Here is a 23,663-nt window from a genome sequence, read left to right as displayed (position 1 = left end):
AAAGGCCTTTTTTTAAACATCACTTGATAATTTAAAAATATTTAAATGTACTTTTTAAAAACTAAATTAAGTTTTTGCTAGGATCAGTTTCTAATTTATTGTTGTTCTCAGCAGAAGACTAGAATTTTACTTTCAAGTTATTCCTGGAGCTGAGCACGGTGGCATTTGCCAATAATCTCAGCTACTTGAGGCTGAGTCAGGAGGATTGCTTAAGCCCAAGAGTTCAAGGCTGTAGTGTGCTATGATCACACCTGTGAAGAGCCACTGCACTCCAGCCTGGTAACATAGTGGGACGCTGTCTCTAAAAATAAACAAATAAATAACAAATTTATGCCTATACATGCCAATGAGCAATTTAACACAGCTGCTTCAAAAAATAAATATTTTTTTCCTTGTATTTTCAAATCACTTATATTTCTAGGATGAAATTCTTTCCCTGTTCACCTTTTCTTTTGTTCTAAGAGAAAGCATGAATAATAATCACTTATAAAAAAACATATGGAATATAATATTAATGATTTTTCCCCAGTTTGTGGTATGACTCATCTTAACATGGTCCCTGAAGAGATGGGGTTTTGTTCTTCGCTTTGAAAGTGGAAATCTAATTAATTGGTATTGGATTTCTGGAGCGCGGGCAAACGGAGAAGGGGATCGTGAGGGATTGCTCTTCAAGCAGCCACCCAGGAGGAAAAGGCGAGTCAGAAAAAGATTACAGAGGCATCCTTGGATGATCTCTCCAATCAGAGTTTTGCATTTGTAAAACTGGGCGCTATTAAAAAGATCATAGCTACTTCCTGCTGATCAGGTCTAAAAAGATCAGAGCCATTTCATGATTTTTTTTTAAGTCTTTTGGGAGTGAGGAAGACAAGGACAGAATTATTATTTTCATTGTTACTTTATTAGGTCGTGTTCTTTATCTAAAAAGGATAACTTTGGGGACTGGGCATGGTAGTTCATGCCTGTAATCCCAGCACTTTGGGAGACCAAGGCGAGAGGATTGCTTGAGCCCAGGAGTTCAAGACCAGCCTGGGCAACAGAGTGAAACCCTGTCTCTACAAAAAAGAAAAAAAAAAATTTAATACAATAAAAAGAATAACTTTAATGGTAAAAGCGTAGCAGGAAGAAATAATGAAGTCAGGGCTTAGAAGAAATCTTCTAGTAGTCTCTGAAAATTTGATTTTATCATCTCTTTCTCTGATTTAAAAAGAGTTCCATCTGTAATAATGAGATTTCATAAGGTTTCGATCATATGAAACTCTGAGATGAGCTTTCTACTGTTTAGTTTACTGAAGGATATTTTTGTAACAATATATTTTTATGGTTAATGGATGCAAAATATAGAAAAGTAAATATAGTTTGTGACCGCTGAGAAAACTGCCTTATTTAAAAATATTAAATAGTGTGTTTTAGTATAGTAATGCTGTACTTACAGGAGTATAAATATCGAAGGATTTAAGCTTATTTATATCTGGTACGTAAAAATAGCACACTCGTTACTGAAATGCTCTGTCAAGATACCAGTATATGTCCGGTTAACATAATAGTATCTCTCTAAAGAGTCCTTTTCTTTTTCCTCCTCCCTTCCTCCCTTCTTTTTCCTCCTCCTATATAATTTCAAGGCTCAACTGAACATTCAACAGAGGTAGTAATTACTTTATGAAAAGTACCCAAATAACATAAATTTAGGACCAGTTTAATTTAGATTCCAATTACATTGGTAAAGCCATATTTCTGAGTGTTTTCTATCACTTCATATTATTGATTTTTTTCTTTTTAATATTGAGAAATGGTCAAAGCACAAATTCAATACAGAATTAAAGAATAGATGACAAATTAGCTAGAAAATAGATGTTTCATTCTTGCAAGGATAAGAGTAAGAAGCTCTGAATTCTTTACCCTTTTTTCTTTTATTTCCTTACTTTATGAGGAATAAAAATTTCCCATTCTCTTAATATATGTAAATAGCATTTGTGTAATTTGCAACACTTTTTAAAACTTTTCTTGCAAGTAACCTATAGACTCATTTGGAATTTTCTTTCAAATCACAATTTCCGCTAATATACATTTAGGCTGATCTTGTGAACACCTTTGTTGTTTTATTTTCTGTCTGAGATTGCTAGAGTTCCAGCTTAGATCAGCGTTTCGCCAGTGTTTCTTACCATGGGCTTTCAAGCCAGGCTGAAATTTTGTAGTGGCCCGATGCCAGCCACACATCCGTCCCCACCTGTTTTCTTGCTGTCCACTTGCATATCCTGCAGAATCCAATTCGGTTACAACATATGTGAAATACTTTCAGCTATGTCCAGCCATTTCCATCCCTTTTTTGAACCGAGGGCTTGCCATTTAGCCCTATGTTGTCTTCATTTGGTTGGGTTGTAATAGTTTTGCCCTCCTGGATAGAGGGTGAGCCCTCAGCGGACGAGGATTTTTCACTTTGCTTCCCCTGCATAGGCAGTGCGGGCCACAGACCAGACACACAGACATAGGCTACTCTGCCCATCCCAGTGTCACTATTCTATTCCCACATGTGGGCTCACATAGGCCACTCATTCTCCATTACTGCTGTTAGTTGCTGCTTTCTTCCTCTTAAATATTTATCAGTTGAATATTTTAAAGAATAAAACAGCATGTTTTGCATTTATAAATAATGTTTCAGGGTAATAATTATTTTTATCCAGGCTTTCCTCCAGTTGTTCCTCAAACACATGTTTTGTGAGATCTAAATCATCTCCCAGTTTAAATCGTAGGCCCTTACCCCAAATTATATCTGATCTATAAATTCCTAAAAATAAAATTCTGTACAGATTTGATCCTGATTCTACATAACCTTTGACAAAAGTCTAAAATTCTTTGCCTGAGCATGTTGCTAGAATTTAGAATACCCAGGCACGAAGACTTACCAGTGTTGAGGAACCTGCCTGATTGAGTTATCTAAGTGTAAGTTTTTGTATCACACAGAATGTTGATGGCTGAATTTAGATCCTCAGAAAGATAATCATACCCTGATACCATAAACATCTCACAAGGCATACTTATTGTCTTTAAAAGGCCTAGAATTTGGTTACTATCACAAACATCATTATTTTGTATTTATTTTGCCCAAAAATGCAGCATTAGTATCGATACCATAGAAAACAATAATTCATTACTATTGTGCTATCAGAATCTCATGTGCCAAATAGCCTGATGTTTTCTAGTGATCAGCGATAGGCGCAAGGTTGCCTTTGTGATTGGCAGCTGTTGTTTCCTCTCCCTCTCTCCCCCAACATTAACCTAAACTAAATTCATTCTTAAAAATAATAAAACAGTGGAATAATAGGACTTGGGATCCTGAGAGAATATGAGATGCCTTGAAACTTCTTGACTATAGCAAGATAAGGTTGTTATTTAAGACCAATTTTTAGGAAACCCTTTCCCATATTACTTGACCCTGTCCTCCCATTCTATCCTCCTCCTCTACCCTGGAGGTCCAGTGAGGCAAAAGGGGAAAATTACTTTCTTTTTCCACACACCTCGATCCCACTTGCTCCCATGCTTCTGGGAGGAAGTGCTGGTGGTGGGTCTAGCCTCTCAGTCAGCCCCCACAGATGCAGTGAAAACCTGGTCCAAAATCGGGATGGTGCTATTGAGGATCCAGACACAGTTCAAAAAGCTTACCTTCAAGTGGGGTAGCCTACTCTTTTGTGCACTGTGTGTGTCACACTGTAGGAGGCAGGAGAATGGGGATATCCTCCTAGGAAGATGTATCAGAATCTCAGCGAAGCAGACCTTTCAAGCTGTCTGTGTGTTCCCACTGCACATTCTGATAGACCCCCCTCCAGGGCGGTTGTCTTCTCATGTTTACCATTGCATTTTGAGAATCACTGCTGCTACTGAAAGATGGGAGAATGTGACCCCTGATGGGATAATGCGACCCCTGTGAATAGTTAGGTGAAGGAAAGGCTGCGGATCACTCAGTCTGTGGTATGTCAGCACATTGCTCCTGTACGTGGACTGCTGCAACACTGAAGACAAGAAATAAATGCAGTAGGACCACACAAATTATGACATCTTTTATATGGGCCTTGAGATTTAGTATTCATGAAACATAGGGATCCTTAGGTCTGAGGCACATTAGGGCCTCTACAACAAGGACTGTTAAGAGAGGTACACATCCTGTCCACATCCAAGAAGACCCCACAGAGTGTGGTGTGGATGGTGGTGCTCAAGGAAAATCCAGCATAGCTCCCATAGCAAGATGGCCCTTGAAAATTAGATGAAGCAGCAGGTAGCAGTGCAAACCCTATTCCTGAAATGGTGGGTAGAAAAGTGAGGAGATCTTGAAAAGAAATCAACATCCTTACAGAGCGAACCGCCAACAAAATTAAAAAGTATGCCTTAAAAAGTATGCCCCAGTGCACATTTATTTTACTGTGAGTCTGTTTGGCAATAAAAAAGATTCCAGGAAAAGGGGATGGGGGCAGTCACATGCAATAACTGGCTGAACAAATCCTGTGGCTGGAGACCCTGAGGTATTTCCCGCCTCAGAAGGGACTGACTGAGGAATTGGGATGAGACGAAGCCTGCAGACAGAACAAATGTACAGCACCCCGCAGTGAGGAGCTTGGAAAGGCAGCAAAGCCAGAAACAAGGCAAGGACTGACAGATCCGCCAATGTTGAGTTATGAAGGCTACCAGACAAGTCATATCTCTATTTATAGGCAGTCACAGTTTTTTCGATCTAAGGAGGTGAATCAGGAATATATTAGAGAGTTGATAAAGCAGATACAGTCTGCTTATGATAAGCTCTGCAAAGAAATTACTACGTATGGAACTCAAGGAAGAACTAATCAATACAGATATGCTAGTATTATGATACATTTGAAAACTTCTTTGTATTTTTAAAGAGTGTTTCAGCCGGGCGCGGTGGCTCAAGCCTGTAATCCCAGCACTTTGGGAGGCCGAGACGGGCGGATCACGAGGTCAGGAGATCGAGACCATCCTGGCTAACACGGTGAAACCCCGTCTCTACTAAAAAATACAAAAAAGTAGCCGGGCGAGGTGGCGGGCGTCTGTAGTCCCAGCTACTCAGGAGGCTGAGGCAGGAGAATGGCGTAAACCCGGGAGGCGGAGCTTGCAGTGAGCTGAGATCCGGCCACAGCACTCCAGCCTGGGCGACAGAACGAGACTCCGTCTGAAAAAAAAAAAAAAGAGTGTTTCACGTATCATCCCATTTACTTTAGCTTGGTCCCTGATATACAGAAGACAGGTAAGTTTAAGCAGCTTGCTTGGAGTCATACTTCTCAGTGGCTGAGTTTGAGCTTGAACTGCACAGGTCATCTTCCCCTTCCATTGATAACGTGCTCTGTGGAAGCTTTGTCGTGGGAATGGCAAGATTGGGAGGACCCACATAATTCCTATTTGTCTTCTAGGTTCTCAGCCATAAATTAGGCTTTACAGATTTTCAACATACTGCATAAAATATTTTTGACAAAAAAATTATTAAGGTTCTTTCGAAAGCAGGTTAATTCTGAGTGCTAAATTGATTTACAGTTTTCTATTTCTATGTTTAATTACAATGATAACATGCAGTATAAACAAGGATATAATTTATTCAGGTACAAATAATTGTCAGGTTTTGTATTGTTTTCTAGCAAGTTGTTGATATGTATATGTTATGCTTTAAACTTTTTTTGGTGTTCTTGAAATAACTACTTTACACATACGTTGATAAGTGTGCATCTTTTTCTTCTGTGAGCTTTTTCACAAAACGTTCTCATTCTATGATGGAATGTCTTCTGGGGCCTTCCTGTGTTCATGAGCCTGAAATTTGCTTTGCACATTTCCATCCAGGAGCACACACTACGTGCCTCTTTGCTAGATCAAAGGGCAGCCATTGAAATTCCCCAAGTCCCTGGTAGAGTGCTTCTAACCTCTTAGATGGAGAAGCACTGGGACCAAATCTTCCTGGCCACTTTAAATGGCAATGTAAGCAGAAGTGGAACAGTAAAAGAGTCCAGACAGACATTGCAGAGTGTCCCATGGGGGCAGCCATAGCAGTTTATGACTCCTTGTTACTTCTTCAAATGTGTGCAAATCTATCTCTGATTATGCTACTGAATTCTGAACAACAGACCTTCCTTTATCCTAGTTTGGGGAATCTCCTGAGTAGAAGCTAATTGTGCCATAGAATATAGCAGTTTCATAATCTAGAAAAAAAATGCCTGTCGGGGACTGTCAGGAAACCTCAAAACTCATTTTCTGAGCAGCCTGAAAGGGGATCCGAGCCACAGGTTCTAGAGGTGAAAAGTTAATGTTCTGGCTTCTGCTTCCAGCAGTGTCTCCCATTTAGGGGCAACAGGGATGTACTCTAACTCTTTTGTAGCTGCATCTGATCCCACTAGAGATTTTTAAAAATCATCACAATAAAAACATTTCTGTGTCACTCTGTCCTTGATATAGCACTGCCATTTAATTCACACTTATGTTTATTGCAGAGAAAGCAGCAGCTGCCAACATAGATGAAGTGCAGAAGTCAGATGTATCCTCTACAGGGCAGGGTGTCATCGACAAGGATGCGCTGGGGCCTATGATGCTTGAGGTAGCACATCTTCATTTTAGTACTGTATTTTAAAATCTTGTTGATCTTCACATTATTACATTTAATTTCAGGTGAATATAATTTAAGGAGAATCCACACTAGTACTAGTACTCTGTACCTCTTGAGCTTGCTGATATGGCTCTGTGTCTAGGTATATTTTGGCTCCTGCTGCCAGTAAATGTGTGTTTGAAATTAGCATAGAATTAAATAAACTAGATTACAGTAGACATTGACAAGTTGTAATTGCCAGTTGAGCATTTATTTGGGAAACTATTCACAAGTCCTACTAAATTCTGTGTTGTATTTTAGCTTGAAATGTTCTCAAAATTCTTAAATTTTGTGTATGCCATGTACAAATGCCTATACGTACAGGTTAAAATATGAGGACCAAGGAGGAGCTTTATGCTTCCTACTTATGCTGTTTCAAACTAGCTTATTTATCTCATAAGGAAGAAAAGTGAAATAATAGGCAAAAGGAACTTTGAAGAGAAGCATAAGGTTGGTCTTCACTACCTGTTCTTTATTAAGGAAGCTTTATGACCAGCTAATGTCTAGAATTTGTAAAGTACAGTTTTTCTATTTTATTAACTAGTACTAAAAGCCAAGTGCTTTGCTGTACCTTTTCCAAAATTAAAATTCAAGATGTAGGTTATGGTAAGATGAGAAAAAAAAATGTCAGTGAATATATAACAAGAAACAGAGGAACCCTGAGACATAAATTATGTCAGTTCTCAGGATAATTTGCTCGGCTGATGATATGATGAGGTTGAAAAGACTGCATGGCCAGCAGCTTTGCAGCACTGCCAGTGTAGAATCAGCTAGCTTGCTGCAGCAGCCAACAATTCTGATTTTTAAAACAAAGATAACCAATAGTCCCCCTTATCTCTTTTTTTCAGTTGATGTTTAAAGGGATTTTTAAGAAAATCTAATTCTGTGAAAATCTACCATAAAATTGGGGGCAAGGCAGAAGGGGGCACACAATAAAGACTTCAAGATCGTCTGACCCAGACTTTGTATTTAGAAATGACAAACTTCATTTCCTGGGGCTGAACCTGCAGGCCAAAAGGCTTTAAATGTCCCAGTGTTGGCCCTTGCTTATCTCCTCTTGAATCACTGGCTTGAAAACATTCAGCCTCACCTTCCAGGAGAAAAGCAAAAACACACTTAACCCAATTTTCTATAGTCAACAAGGCAATGGAAGGCCAGAGAGTGCTACTTCTCTCTGGGTTCTTAGAAGCAGATTATGAAAACTGTAACTAGGTGGACCATTTAGAGTTAAAGAAAGTGGATAATTTCCTTTGGAAAAATGTTTGAATTATAAATTAAAAACTGATTTGAAAATTATGTTAACTAAATTATTACAGTTGGGAAATTTCCCTATACCTGTGTTTATTCATCGTATCTTGGGGTAGGGGGAATATTAGAGTGGAAACTCCTGGGAAGACTTTTGAGACTTCTAAATAGAAATGCTGGGAGTAACCGGAGCTGGGACTCAAGCCCTTTGAGTTCATCAGTTGTAGAAATCAGATTGCTAGATTTCAGTAGACCTGATGTCATAAAATCAAAGCAACATTTTTGTCGTTCAAAATAGTCTTCTGAGAATTTAGTACATTGATCAAGAACCTGTGTAGCAGGACTTGAGTGTTAAATGTGTTAGAGAGGTTATTCTTAAATCTGGTGACTTACGGTTTGAATTTAAATTTTTATCCCTGTTTACGTGCAATCACTTGAACAGAGAGAACATGTTCTCATGGAGCTGTTCCTAGGCATAGATGCACACTCATGCTTACATCATAGCATAGTGGTTGCTAGGCAGCACAGCCAAATGTCAGCTTTTTTCATCAGAGCATATCATAGTGAGCCTTAAAAAAAACACCGCTTTATGAGACGAAACAATTTCATCTTCCAGTTTTATTATGCCTCAAATCAGTCTTTTTACTGTGGTATAAGCAGTAGGAAGCAACATGTACTTTTAAAAATGAACCATAGGTAATATGGTTATGAAAATCCCTATCAAAGGGTATATCCAAATCAGTGAGCTGAAAAGGGACACTGGGCATATAACTTATCACCTAACCTCCTGAGTGCACACACTTGCACACAGTTCTCAAGGTTAGTACCATGTATTATGAAAGGCTGTTTATTTACATGTAGTCTTGCTTTGTCCTGCATGTGGTTCATACCATTGAGAAAACCTGATAGAATGTGTTAAGAAAAACTTAAAAACCAAATGGGTGAACCTTTCTTTAGTGCCTTATGGTCAGTTCTAATTTGAGAGAGCACTTAGTTTTGTGATTAAAATAGAATTAAAGATGAAATATATTCAAAGATAGCTCATAAAATAGGAGCCTGTTTAATAGTAACTTAAGGATAAAACAAACTAGGGAAAAAGTAAACACTTTAGGCCCCATCCACCAAATTCATTGTTGTATGTGTATATACATAGGACATTCATCTTAAAAATAGTAATAAACATGCTGGGTATAGTGGCTCATGCCTATAATCCCAGCACTTTGGGATTACAGAGTGGTGGGAGGATCACTTGAGGCCGAGAGTTTGAGACCAGCCTGGGCAACACAGTGAGTTCCTTTCTCTACAGAAAATTTAAAAAGCCTGGTGCACTGACTCATGCCTGTAATTTCACCCCTTTATGAGGCTGAGACAAGGAGAATCACTTGGACCCAGGAGTTCAAGACCAACTTGGGCAACATGGGGAGACTCCATCATTACAAAAATAAAAAAGTTAGTCAAGTGTGATGGTACATGCCTGTGGTTCCAGCTACTTGGTAGGCTGAGGTGGGAGGATCCCTTGGGCCCAGGAGGTGAAGGCTGCAGTGAGCCGTGATCATGCCACTGCACCCCAGCCTAGGCAGCAGAGTGAGACCCTGTCTCAAAAAATAAAAAATATCTGGGTGTGGTGGTGCATACCTGTGATCCTAGCTACTCAGGAGGCTGAGGTGGGAGGATAGCTTGAGCCCAGGAGTTCAAGGCTGCAGTGAGCTGTGATCATGCCACTGCACACCAGGCTGGGCGCAGAGCAAGACCTTATCTCCAAAAAAGAGAAAATTGTAATAAACATGTATCATAAAGAAACTGAGCAGCCTAAACTGACTAGACCCCATGGCCGTGGTCCCAGGTATGATGAATCAACGTAAAGCTTTCAGTCCTTATCACTCACCTGACCCATAAAAACAGAGCTTTGATAAGCAAGGATCAAAAAAAGAAAAATGCGGTAATGTAACCAGGAGAAACTCACTAAACCCCCTACATTTCCATCACCAAGGTGAACATAATGGGAAATGGATTAGGGGTGAATGAATATTAGAGTAGAGGACTGTACTGAATGGTCATCAAAGCATGAGCTTTGGAATCAGATCCTCCTGGATTCACATTCAAGCTCTACTACCACTGACTAGTTCTGAGACGTTAACCTCTTTGAGCCTCAGTTTCCTCCTCTATAAATAGGCAAAGATAAAACATTCCTTCCAGGAGGTACGTGTAAGGCACAGTGAACATGTCCACATCCACTATTATTATCTCAACTTCCTGAAATGATCCTAGATTTTTTATCTCCTTCCCTCACCTCTATTGGGATGACAACAAAAAGTGAAGCTGTGAACTCATTACCGGAAGCTTGCTACTGTTATTTAGGTAATTTAGGAACCTGCTTCTTAATCGGCAGAACAAGTAACATAGAATAATTTGGCATAATTAGTGCCCTTCTAAGGGCAGGGCAATGCTGAGGTCCCCATGAAGGTGAGTTTGCCACATCAGAGACACTTCGGAGACCCTTTCCCATATATACCAAGTAATAAAGGATTGATGTTTCTTTAAAGGTCTGAAATTATCTGTGATGTTTTTCATATAATCCGTGACAGCTAGGTGGTAAAATTTGGGAAGGTTTTCCTGGTAATTATCCTTAAACTGGGGAAAAAAATGTTAATGACTCCTTTCTCTCATTGTATAACATGAAAACCTGTAGATAAAAATTACCATGTATTAGGTTGGTGACATAAAAGTTGTTCTTGGCCTGGTGGAGTATGTCAATCTCATTTTGAAAATACAGATGAATGCCTGTACACTTTTACTTCACAGTAATTATCTCCTGATAAATTAATGGAGTTAGTGTTGGTCATTTAGTTTGTGACAAGAAACCCTAATCTAGGCTCTCTCCCACTTAGTAAGATGGAATAATTTCTGTTTCACCAAGAGAAAATGTGTTAATTGTTCCTGAAAACTGGGAGAGAGCTGAGAAAGATCTCTTTTTCTATCCATGTGTGAATTGTGTTTCCCTTAAAGGGATCATTCCCTTCTTAACAATTGCTGTGATGTTATGTTGCATCCTAACAGTTTGTACTTTGTCCCCTAGGCCCTTGATGGGTTCTTCTTTGTAGTGAACCTGGAAGGCAACGTTGTGTTTGTGTCAGAGAATGTGACACAGTATCTAAGGTATAACCAAGAAGAGCTGATGAACAAAAGTGTATATAGCATCTTGCATGTTGGGGACCACACGGAATTTGTCAAAAACCTGCTGCCAAAGTCTATAGGTAAATGACTGTCTGCTGGATCTCCCTCCCTACCTCCCCTCACCTCCACTTGCCCCTGCCTCATACACATGCACATTGTCTTGGTTGAAGTGGATCAAATAAAACTATATTATATCAGATGGGGATGAGAGTGACTGGGTAGTTTTTTACAGATGCTTGTGTGTTTAAGCTTAAAAGTCATGGAAAAGGGGGCATCTTCAGATACTGATCTCAAATGAGTGATCATTTTTGATCCTATATTTAAAGTACATGAAAATCATTGCTTCTTAGCCAGAAGGCCAAGAAGTGATGATGATGATGATGATTATTTTGCTTGGCAGTAATTATCTCATGATAAATGAACAGAAATTGATTCAGATTCGTGAAAATGATTCAGATGGAAAGTACTTATATGGCAACTATTTTCATTAAGATTGTTGTGGTTTTTTAATTATTTTTTATTTTTGTGGGTACATAGTAGGTGTATGTATTTATGGGGTACATGAGGTGTTTTCATACAGACATGCAGTGTGAAATAATCACATCATGGAGATGGCGTATCCATCCCCTCGAGCGTCTATCCTTTGTGCTATAATGTAGAGATTGTTTTTTAAGGTGACACATTGCCTCACCCTGTTCCATTCTAGCCAACTTTTGTTTTGTCCATTTTCTCCATGACCATCTGAAAAGTCAAAGGTCATGAGAAGTTTGAGATTCAACGTATTTTGAGTCCTGCACATGAAGCGTATTATAGGTGTATACACATTCTAGAAATAAAATGTTAAGGAACAAGTGGCAGATGTGGAGAGGTTCAGATGCTACAGCCCAAGCCCTGAATGGGCTCTTCTGTCTCGCAGACTCTCCGGTGGGCCCTGTAGGTGTGATCACCAGATGCTGCTCCCTTAGCCCACTCTCCCTGTCTCGAATTTCCTGACTTCATCTTATTTTGGAGGTGTCGTCCGAGTATACGTGATGATTAAGGACACACTGTGCAGTGGGTGATTCACAGCGTGGGCCCACCTTAGCTGCCGCTCTAGAGTACTGCGGTTCCCACTCACTAAGTGATTCTTTTTTTAATATTCTCAAACTGATGATGCTAAGAACATCTTCACGGATTGAAAGAAATGAAGAATAAGGTCAAATCCTGAGTTGGCAAGTATTTCTGTTCTTAAGATTGTTTATACTAGCTGTTCTTCCTGTTATAAGAAGTAGGAAAAGGTCCTTTTCAAATTTCATTTGGGCTAGCTTTTCCTTTATGTGATAATTCTTTGTTCAAAGTGACTACAACAGTAATGCAAAATGTGTGAATACTTGTGTAGGATTCCTTTATTATATTCTCTAGTAAATTAAAATGGGATTTCTTATTTCAAGTAACTAATATTTTCAGATCTCTTCAGTAGTTTTATGACTTCCTTAAAAGACCTCTACTTATTAATTCACTATTATTAATTCACTTGTCTAAAGAGCTTTTTGCCTTACTTTATATTGTATCCTTTTAACTTTCAACTTATTAATCTGACTTAATAGGAACTCTTCTTCTCTTCAGTTGATTACTCTGTGTAGTCTTTATTTTGTAAATAAGCTTTTTTAAATGCTGATAATGGCTAGGCTCAGTGGCTCACCCCTGTAATCCCAGCACTTTGGGAGGCCGAGGCTGGTGGATCACTTGAGGTCAGGAGTTCAAGACCAGCCTGGCCAACATGCCAAAACCCTGCCTCCACTAAAAATGCAAAACATTAGCCGGGCGTTGTGGCTCGTGCCTGTAATCCCAGCTTCTCCAGAGGCTGAGGCACGAGAATCCCTTGAGCCCAGGAGATGGAGATTGCAGTGAGCCAAGATCACACCACTGCACTCCAGCCTTGGTGACAGAGACTCTGTTTCAAAAAAGTAATAATAATAAAATAAAATGCTGATGCTGAAATGAACTTTCCAAATGTCTGCAAAGATATACAAAGCTAGTTATGGGTTTTTCTGTAATTTTAAGATAATTTCTTACAGCTAACTTTTTCCTTTCTAGAGTTTGTTTCCTTTCTCATTCTACAGCCCAGTGGCCATGGGTTCTTTGGGTTTACTGGGCCATTCATGGGCCATTGGGTTCACTATAACACCTACGTGTCCTTCTCCATTTTCTCTAGCTGGTTACTGGAAAATATATTAGTTTTCTTATGACTCACCCTTTTTTTGATCCCCTGTTCTATTGTCCTGCTGTCCCCAGTATTTTTAGATAAAGCATAAGGAATAATATAGAAAAGAACACCAAAATAAGAATTAGGATTGGTTCTGATTCCAACTTTTCTAGTAGTTGAACATGTCTTTGGGCATCAGATTTTTTATGTGTCAAATGAAGAAGTTAACCTGGTAAAATCCATAAACACCCTTTAATTCTCAAAATCGGTCATTGTTTTATTTCTTTCATTGTTATCTCTAATGCATTTCAAAAATAATTGATGTCTTTCCTCTCTTTCATTGTCTCTTTCTTAAAGTAAATATATACTTTTTTTAGTTTTAATACTCAGATGTCTGAAGTAGTTAACTTGAAAAGAAATGACATTAGCACTGTATTTTCAAGGATTTTTCAGTCTTATTGAAGAAATATACGTGAAACAATTTAAAAAGACTACAACTGAACAACTCAGGAAAAACAAAGTTATAAACTATATACTAAAATTTCTGTAAAATTTGAGAAAAGAAAAATCTGCCCGAGGAGGCACTATGGGGGAGTAGATGGTAAAGTATTGATTGTAGAGGACCTCAGCCTTAGAGCATGAGTACCTGTGGAGAGAGAAACTGAGGCAACCTGATGTGTTAGATAGAGTGGCAGCAGGAGCAAGGACATCCATGCGGCCCTGGTATGGTGGAGCATAGGTAGGCTTGTGCAGGGGTGTGGAAGATCCCGTTAGATGGATGCAGTGGAGCTGGTTAGTGAGAGTCTGTGTTAATGGACTTCATCCTCCAGACTACATCAATTCTAAATCCTCTGAAAGAATTTAATGTGCACTACATTTGGTGCCACTCACAGAGTTTTGAGCAGGGGTAACTTGTCTAAAATTGGAATGCAAGTAGATTGAACTAAATTTCCAAGAAATCAGTTAGGAAGATGCAAAAGTAGAAAACTATAGTATTCTAGTAACAATCCAGGACTGGACTTGAAGGGAAAGAGTCAGGGTAAAGAAGTGGTGTAGAAGATGTTTTGAAAATCCCAAGATTCCACATGCATCCCAGAATTTGAAGTATAATAAAATTTTTTTAAATGTGGGGAAAAAAACAGAAAATCCCAGGATATTCCCAAGTTGTAAAAATGTTAAAAGATTTTTCCTCCTCTAGATTATGAAAGTATTTAGAAAAGTATAAAAGTATTACGTAAAGATGAAATAATCATATTTTTCCTACATCATTTTAATAATTCAGAGGCAATGAATCTGATGTTTGTTTCTCTGTAAAACTGGGTTGCTTTTGCCTTGCTCAGTGAATGGGGGATCTTGGTCTGGCGAACCTCCGAGGCGGAACAGCCATACCTTCAATTGTCGGATGCTGGTAAAACCTTTACCTGATTCAGAAGAGGAGGGTCATGATAACCAGGAAGCTCATCAGAAATATGAAACTATGCAGTGCTTCGCTGTCTCTCAACCAAAGTCCATCAAAGAAGAAGGAGAAGGTGGGACAGAACCCCTAGGGTGTTTTATATGTCTGTGTATTTATTCCTGTGCTACTTCCTTCACACTTTAATTAGTGGTCACCTGAAGGAAAGTGAGGAGGCAATATCTTTGTTCTTTTCAATTTTACTATTTTGTGATGGAAATGTTTAAGTCTCCAGAACAGCACTGTTCAACAGAATTACCTGCGATGGTGGAAGTGACATATCTTTAGCATCTAGTGTGGCAGCCACTAGCCACATGTGGCTGGTGAGCACTTGAAATGTCAGTAGTGCAACTAGGGGGCTGAATTTTTTATTTTATTAAATTTGCATTTGAATAGCCACATGTGGCTAGTGGCTGCTGTACTAGTGTGACTATTAGTGATCACACTTTTGGGGGATCCTAGGCTCTTTGAACATCTAGTGCAAGCTGTATGCCACAGCCCTAGAAAAATGCACAGTTGTCCTGGCACAGTGGCTCAACGCCTGTAATCCCAGCACTTTGGGAGACTGAGGCAGGTGGATCACGAGGTCAGGAGATCGAGACCATCCTGGCCAACATGGTGAAACCTCGTCTCTACTAAAAGTACAAAAAGTAGCCTGGTGGCTGGCATGTGCCTGTAGTCCCAGCTACTCAGGAGGCTGAGGCAGGAGAATCGCTTAAACCTGAGAGGTGGAGGTTGCAGTGAGCCAAGATCGCGCCATTGCACTCCAGCCTGGGCAACAGAGTAAGACTCCATCTCAAAAAAGAAAAATGCACACAGTAAAAACAGCGTTTTACTTTCAAGGGGTTGATGGAATCCATGTAGCCTATCCATGGATGCTGGGCCCAGAATGTGATATAATAGAATGGTACTGAAGAGAGGATAGAGACAGGAGCGGGGAATGGAGTGGGTTTTAGACTATAAGTTTATTAGGCTGTTCGCCATAAAGAAATGCTGATGTAGTGTCCACCTCCTGAGCCCACCAGGCAAACTGTCCACACAGCTGAGTGTCACTCTAATACAAGGCAGTGTTGAAGAGTGCATTGTGCGTGGGGAGCAGAAGGGAAAGAGCTGAGGACCACTTGTGGCTGAAAACATCCTGGGCTATATAGACAGGCCAACTCCTAATTCAGCTGCTCCCAGCTCTGGCTAGGACTTTGGACAGAATCCTTGGCCTTTCTGAGTATCAGTTTATTATCAAGTGAAGTCACCAATACCAGTGTCAGAATGTAATAAGGTTTAAATGAATATGCTGAACTGTGGTTCGCGTTGAATGCTAGTTATTTAATGCTTATTTTAAAATTTAAATTTTATTGAGAAGGAAATATTAGAGCTGTTAAAGATAATAAATATATAGTATTTCAAAATTAATTATTTTGCCTAGGTAAGGAACATCACATGATTTTATTCTGTTTTATGCAGCAGAGTAAGTGCTGCTAATTTATCCATCTGTGATAATATTCCCGAGGCAGTATAAAAAGGAATAGCTGAGCTAATTTATTACTTTGTGCTTTATAAACATTTTTTGTACATTTAAAAGTACGTTCTATGTGTTAACACAGTATAGCATAAGCACAGGGTTTCTGAGCCATGGCATGCTCAGATTCTAATCCTGGCTTTGCCAAAGGTTTGTGTGACATTGGACAAATTACTTAAACTTTGTGCTTTGATCTTCTTGTCTGTAAAATGGAAATGATGCTACTACGTGTGTCATAGAGCTGTTAAGAGGATTAACTGAGTTAATAACTCATACAGTAGCTAGAAAGGTGTTTATCTCACAGTGCCCAAAAATTTAGTTGTTATTTTGTTGAGGACTATAATTGCATTTTAATTTTGTGATACCAACTATTGCTGGATATTTCAGTCTTGTTGAAGAAATAATACATGAAATAATTTTAAAAGACTACAACAGAGCAATTCAGGAACAGCCAAGTTACAAACTATATACTAAAATTTCTGTAAAAGTTGAGAAAGAAAAATCTGTCCAAGGAGGCACTGTGGGGTCCTAGAGTAGTTAGTGAAGTACTGATTGTAGAGGACCTCTGCCTTACAGCATGAATACCTGTGGAGGGAGAAATAGAGGCAGCCTGATATTTTAGATAGGGTAGCAGCAGGAGCAAATATAGATAATAAACTTTGTCAAATTCAGGAAATTCTCAAATTTAGAGGTAAACAATCATTAATCAGTGACATGAGACATGAAGGGATTACTTAAGTTTTTTAACAACAGCATTTGTCCAGTGTTTTTTAAATTGAAAGGGCTGTGCAGTGTGCTCTGCATGTTACAAAGATAAATAAAACTTTTCCCTTTCCTCCAGAAGTGAACCCTGATGCATAAAACAGTTGAAGCAAGGTGAGGAATAAGTGATTAGAACTGGCTGTGTGAGAAACTGTCCACAGCCAAGATTCTGAACTATAATGCAGCTGTTCTGGTGCACGCTGCATTTTCTAGGTATTGTGGGAGTCGTTCTCTGAATCTGTGTGTAGACCCAGTTTATATTCTTTGCTTTAAATTGCATATTGCCATTGTAGTATTTACTTAATTTGGCATAAGGTGTACCTAGTTTTCCTGAGCCCTAAAACTCAAGAAGCAAACCCTTGATAAAGCAAGAGTATCAGATTTTAGTTTCATCATTTTTGTACTTCATTATATATTAACCTGGTTTTCTATCAGCCATTTAAAAAGAAAGGATTTCGTTTTTTTTTTCTACTGCTGGAGAGAGTGTTTCAGATTTTTAAGGCTTTTGTGTAGTGGATGTATTTCTATCACATGTATCGTGGGGCCTAGGCAGTTTATCCTCTGCTCCCCAGTTCTCCTTACACAGCCACCCTCTGTCTCCCTTACCCACCTACCACTTTCATGGAGAGAATAAAACCAGTAAGAAGCTCAGGTACATAATGTTTCGTCACTCTCTCCCTTACTGCTTTTTTTTATGATGGGCTGTGCTGTCATAAATACACTTGGGTTTGTTTGAATCACTAGGAAAGCCCCATATGATAAATGTAAACATGTGTGATTTAAGATTTGCAGTCCTGCTTGATCTGTGTGGCAAGAAGAGTTCCCATGAAGGAAAGACCAGTTCTTCCCTCATCAGAAAGTTTTACTACTCGCCAGGATCTCCAAGGTAAATTTCCTTTCCAAAGAAGACCAAAGGAATCATTTTAGAATACTTACATATTTGAGAATGCAAGGACTGTATTTAGAAGACTGTAAGGATGCTAGTACTAGCAATTGCTGCTGCAGTAGAAATGTCAAGGAGTTGGAAGACCAGAGAGAGATGCTGGCTGTCACTGTATACACTTTTGGTCCAGGTACTTGTGTTACCTAGTTTAAATAAATACATTTAGATCTTGTTAAAACGTAATTATTTCTGGCCGGGCGTGGTGGCTTACGCCTGTAACCCCAACACTTTGGGAGGCTGAGGCAGGAAGATCACTTGAGGTCAGGAGTTCAAAGCCAGCCTGGCCAATGTGGCAAAACATCTGTATTAAAAATACAAAAATTAGCCAAATGTGGTGCACGCCTGTAATCCCAGCTACTTGGGCGTCTGATGCACAAGAGTCGTTTGAACCCAGGAGGAGGTAGAGTTTGCAGTGAGCTGAGATTGCACCACTGCACTCCAGCCTGGATGATAGAGTGAGACTCTTGTCTCAGAAAAATATATATATATATATTTATTTCCATAAAGAATAGATCAGCATGTAGGTATAATGGCTGCTGTTACTTAATAGGCAAGATCACTTCTCTGGATACCAGCACCATGAGAGCAGCCATGAAACCAGGCTGGGAGGACCTGGTAAGAAGGTGCATTCAGAAGTTCCATGCGCAGCATGAAGGAGAATCTGTGTCCTATGCCAAGAGGCATCATCATGAAGGTAGGCATCTCTAAATGATTTTTCTTAAATTATTGCTTCCTGTGGGAGCTTTCTCTCAGTAATTCCTGGAGTTCACCTTGGGAACAGAGCTGGTGACCGTTCTCGTGAGCTGTCTCGTCTGGCGTACATGTTGCCTTCTGAAGGAAAATTTTAACAGAAGAACCTGTTGGACAGAAGAGTGACAAAAGTAGAACAGGAGATGATAGTGTCACAGACGCAGACAAAAGGAGGAAGAAAGAGGTCATTTTCTTTGATCCAGGAGCTTCTAGATGTATAACAAAATTATAAGTACCATCTAATTAAGAGAAATATTAACGATTCAGTTAGAATCTGAATATAAGAATAAGTGGAATTTTGGAGAGTGAGTGAATTCCTGGTGGAGGTAATGGTGGGGACCCCAAGCCCTTCTTCAAGGTGGTAACCAGCAAAGACTATCCAGGTATTTCTAGAGGGCCCAAAAGTTGACACAACTTGTCTCAGCTCACTGACTTAAGCAGTAGGACAGCTGGCACTGAGCCCAAGACTTCAGTAATAACAGCAGCCCTTATTGAGTACCTGGTCTTTGTGTGGCATTGTCCCTTTTGCCTCCTCTCACTGGCCCTCACAGCAAGCCTGTGACGTGGACATCACATCTGTCACTCTGGACAAGGGGACAAGGAGGTTGAGGCAGGTGAAATGACTGACTCTCTAGCATTCAGTATCAGTGCAGGACATCTGTCTGAGCCCATTTTGGTCACTGTCATGCTGCTTCCAAAGGTCTTTCCAAAGAATCACTTTTTCTCAAGTGCATTTTTGTTTTCTGTTAAAGAGGTATGAACCAAAAAAAACCTCCCTTTTGCTTTAGTATGTGCTAATTTGGGGAGCAAGACTGTCCTTCTCTCTGTGTCCCAGCAGTGCGGTTGGCCAGGGCTCCACATGCACTGTCAGCTGGGCCATACTGCACGGGAGGGACGTGTGCAGTGCAGTGCAGCTTGTAACTCAGCTTCAACAGTTGTCTGCATCCTTGCAGAAAAAATTTGTAACTAGTTATTGAAAATAGAGTTTGAGTTTGTCATCATCTACCTAATGTGCATCTGGCACTTTACCAATAGTGTTGGTATGTTTAAACTTTATGCTTTTTAGATCACTTATAAAAAAGCAAAAATCATAATAAATGACCTGTCTCTACCATGCCCTTATTTTTTCCTCGTCTTATTAATTCTTTTCATCCTATTCATCCTATTTTTTAGAAATAAGTGCATAGTCCAACCACTTGTGTCTTCCAGCATTTTTCTTTAAGTTGGAAAGAATACAAGGAAATAAAGATGCTACATTGACAGAAATCAATATTTAACCTACCATTTCATTACATCCGGTTTAAAATAAAAAGAATAGTAATAACAAAAACCAAGAAACTGGCATAAGCAAACATGTTCGGCATCCTTGGGTCCTGAGTTTAATTCTTTGACAACCTGATTCCTTACAAAACGATTTACACAGATGCACCAGACACTGCGCTAGATTTAAACAGATGGGACCCACTAGAAGGAAACCCCATACAGACATTTCAAACTTTTGAAATAGGTAAGATCAGGGATGATCAGTTGCATTGAACAGAAATCTGCAAAGCGTTGTTTAAATGGAGGCACTTCCTAAATGTGTTCAGGTGAGTGCTTACACATACCTACTTTTCTGAGTTGTTGGATGTAGACCAAGTTTAAATGAAAATCTTTAGGGATCACAGCCAAGGTCAGTTAAAATTCTGAAATTATAAGCCATTGGAAATATAAGTCTTACTATAAAAAATTACATTTACGTCATCTTTTAGAAACATTATGCAAAGCAAGATACTCACATGTTCAGTAATTCATTTTCAGTACTGCCATTTCAGACTAACATTGTGCAACAATTGATGGCAGAAAGTGAAACCTAAATGTAGTATCTAACTGAAACTGCAGAGAGAAGTCATTAGACAAATTGCTTAGAGTGAAATTTTACCAAGAAATTAGAATCCACATTATATGTCAGTCTCTCTCTCTCTCTCTCTCTCTCTCTCTCTCTCGTGGCAGTTTTGTGGCATGGTGAATACGCATGGTTGCTTTAGGGGTAACTATTCAGCCCACAAAATGTGTGCTGAGGATTATGTGGTAGCAACATAGTAGCCTTGTTAAAATGGTTTAAGAGGAACTAAAATTATATGTCTTTTTTTTAAACTGAATTGAAATGTTCTTTTTTAATAGGTGGTATAAGACAGTTATAAAACATAGTAGCTTTAAAAGATAAATCTCAATTATTTTAAGAGAAATTGTCTTAACGTGGTTGATTTGTGTTGTATTTTGTTATTGTCTTGAAAATGGAAACACCTGACACCTTATCTAAAAGTTAAACCAATTCCAATGTCGCTAAGATTTGCACTTTTATTGTTTCAGTTTTGTTTAGCCTTTTTTTCTCTGAATAGATTATTCTGATTGTTTATCTTTTACTTCCTGTTGTCCTAACCACGAAAATAATACTTCTTGCACAGTGAGAAACAGGATTGGGGGAGAGTAGTGTGTGAGATGATGGATTGAACAGTACGTAACTTCGAGATGAATATTCAGAGAACATATTTAATGTCATAAATTTTATTTTAATATTTGTATTAGTTTTACAAGGAAATTAAAGTCAAATTGTATACCTAAGAGATACCCTGTTTATACATTGTATTGTTTTCTACCATTTTAAGCAAATCATTGTAAAGCTTGTTTGAACTGATAAATGGTTTACACTGTTTTGCCATAATAATAAAGATTTTAAGAACACAGTTTGAGGGTCCAGGCTCTTACTCCTTTTCATAAGAAAAACAGATAATTGAGGTTATTGGTATTTTGAGTGAAAAGTAAATGTGCTTTTAAAACGTTGTATTTTAATCTCATAAAGATTACTTATAACTCTTTAACATGCTGGTGGGAAACTATTATGAAACTTAATGAAGTTGATTACTCTTATTATGTCTTGTCCTCCCCGACCTCTCAGTTTTCTTTTTTCTAAACATGCCTTCTGTTTCTTTGCTTGCCTGCAGTACTGAGACAAGGATTGGCATTCAGTCAAATCTATCGTTTTTCCTTGTCTGATGGCACTCTTGTTGCTGCACAAACGAAGAGCAAACTCATCCGTTCTCAGACTACTAATGAACCTCAACTTGTAATATCTTTACATATGCTTCACAGGTAATCCTAGTTCTAAGAAGTCATTTTTCATTTCCAAGTTAAGAGGAGATATTACAAAAGCAGCAAATCATTTTAGAGCTTTGAGGATTTGTTAGACATTTCTTCTCATCAATCCCAGTAATGTAAAATGTAAAATTAAATTGTTATTAGCTGTTGGCTAAATGACAATTCATAATACAATTGGCCCTCTGTATCTGTGGGTTCTGCATCCCAGGATTCAACCAACCACAGATGGAAAATATTTGGGGGGGAAAAATATATATATATATAATATTATGCTGTATTATTGTATTTGTATTATAACTGTATTTACACTGTATTAGGTATTATAAGAAATGATTTCTAGAAATGATTTAAAGTATATAGGAGGATGTGTGTAGGTTATATGCAAAAATTATGCCATTTTATATCAGGGACTTGAGCATCCATAGATTTTAGTATCTGTGGTGTGGGGGCAGGGTGGAGGCTAGAACCAGTCCCCCATGTAACCAAAGAACAACTGTACTGGCAAAGTAGGACTCTACTTTGAATTTTAGCCTTAACATTAGTGAATTGTAAAACCCAGCTGGAAGAACACAAGGCTAGCACTAACTTTGCTCAGACATAATTTCCCATTACATTGAAAAAGGGAAATTTATTGATCAGCTCCCAGTAGCAACAAATGCAGGGCAGGAATATTGATGTCAGTAGTATGATTTCTGCTCCTGTGTGTTTAAATGTAGAACTTCTTCTTTTTTTTTTTTTTTTTTTTTATGTGAGGCAGAGTCTTGCTCTGTCTCCCAGACTGGAGTGCACTGGCGCGATCTCAGCCTCTGCAACCTCTGCCTCTTGGGTTCAGGCGATTCTTGTGCCTCAGCCTCCTGAGTAGCTGTGATTACAGGCGTGTTCCAGCCTTGAGTGATCCTTCCACCTTGGCCTCCCAAATCACTGGGATTACAGGTGTGGGCCACCACACCCAGCCTAAATCTAGAACTTTCTATGTATATATTTACAAATAATATTTTAAATTTTTGTTCTCAGGTTCAAATTAACTTCTCAACATTAGACCTTAAATTGAAGGGTAATAAACATTTTCCTAAAAAAGTGAAGATAAAGAAATTGAATGTTGATTTTTAAATAAATGTCATAAACCCTATTATCTTAGAGCACATATTTAGGAAAATGATTAAATTTCATTAGTTATCTAAATGTTTATGCTTATGCCGTGGAAAACTTTATGAGGTCCTATCAGTAAATATATAACATTGCTCTGGCTGACCCATTTTATCACATTTCTCAATTTACTGTCTATTTAGGAGTAAAAAAATCAGGCAACTCTGCCAACTGTTAATAAATCTAACCTCAAGCTGAAACAGTTTGAAAGTGATTACAGATGTGGTGAATTTCACCCACCTAACCAAAAGCTGATGTTTGACAATTTGTGAAACCTGTTTTATTTGGATTTGTGAACAGATTTGGTAACTCAAAAGTGACTGCCAAGGCTGTAAATTAAAGTTCATAGAACTTGCAAAATCATCTTGCTCAGAAAGGCTGCTTTTAGTCATTAGTAAGGAGATGGAATGGAGTTATCCAGAAGTAGAGTAATAAGATCACAAACTAAAGTCACTCTGAACTTCCCTTCCCAAGCTGTTGGCTCTGAGGTCTCGCTCTGACTTGGAGGGATGTGGGGTGAGGAGGTGAGTGGAAATCTGTTAAACAAGGTGATCTAACTCTAAACAGTTTTAGTAACTATTAGTTCTAGAACTGGCAGAGTTTCTCTTAACAGTTAGGGGCAAGTTGTTTTCCCCTAAGTGTGTTTATCTTGAGCCAAGCAGTAAATATCAGAGCTCTGGGCTTACAGATGTGTCTATTGTTAGGAATTATAATCTCTGGAAG

General features: G+C 38.8%; 1 protein-coding gene across 17 annotated transcripts in view; it reads left to right on the top strand.

The window, feature by feature from the left end:
• Positions 1-23,663, top strand: part of NCOA2 (nuclear receptor coactivator 2) — a 296,372-nt gene that overhangs the window by 223,897 nt on the left and 48,812 nt on the right. For all 17 annotated transcript variants that reach the window (XM_003902848.5, XM_009213185.3, XM_017962086.3 and 14 more), the window contains 6 exons: positions 6,477-6,580; positions 10,950-11,127; positions 14,573-14,761; positions 17,748-17,849; positions 18,457-18,600; positions 21,641-21,788. In XM_003902848.5, coding sequence (XP_003902897.1) covers positions 6,477-6,580; positions 10,950-11,127; positions 14,573-14,761; positions 17,748-17,849; positions 18,457-18,600; positions 21,641-21,788 — 865 coding nt within the window. The remainder of the gene's footprint in view (positions 1-6,476; positions 6,581-10,949; positions 11,128-14,572; positions 14,762-17,747; positions 17,850-18,456; positions 18,601-21,640; positions 21,789-23,663) is intronic.

This window comes from Papio anubis, chromosome 8 (assembly GCF_008728515.1).
Source record: "Papio anubis isolate 15944 chromosome 8, Panubis1.0, whole genome shotgun sequence".
NCBI classification, from domain to species: domain Eukaryota; kingdom Metazoa; phylum Chordata; class Mammalia; order Primates; family Cercopithecidae; genus Papio; species Papio anubis.
This window is presented reverse-complemented; position numbering and strand designations above follow the sequence as displayed.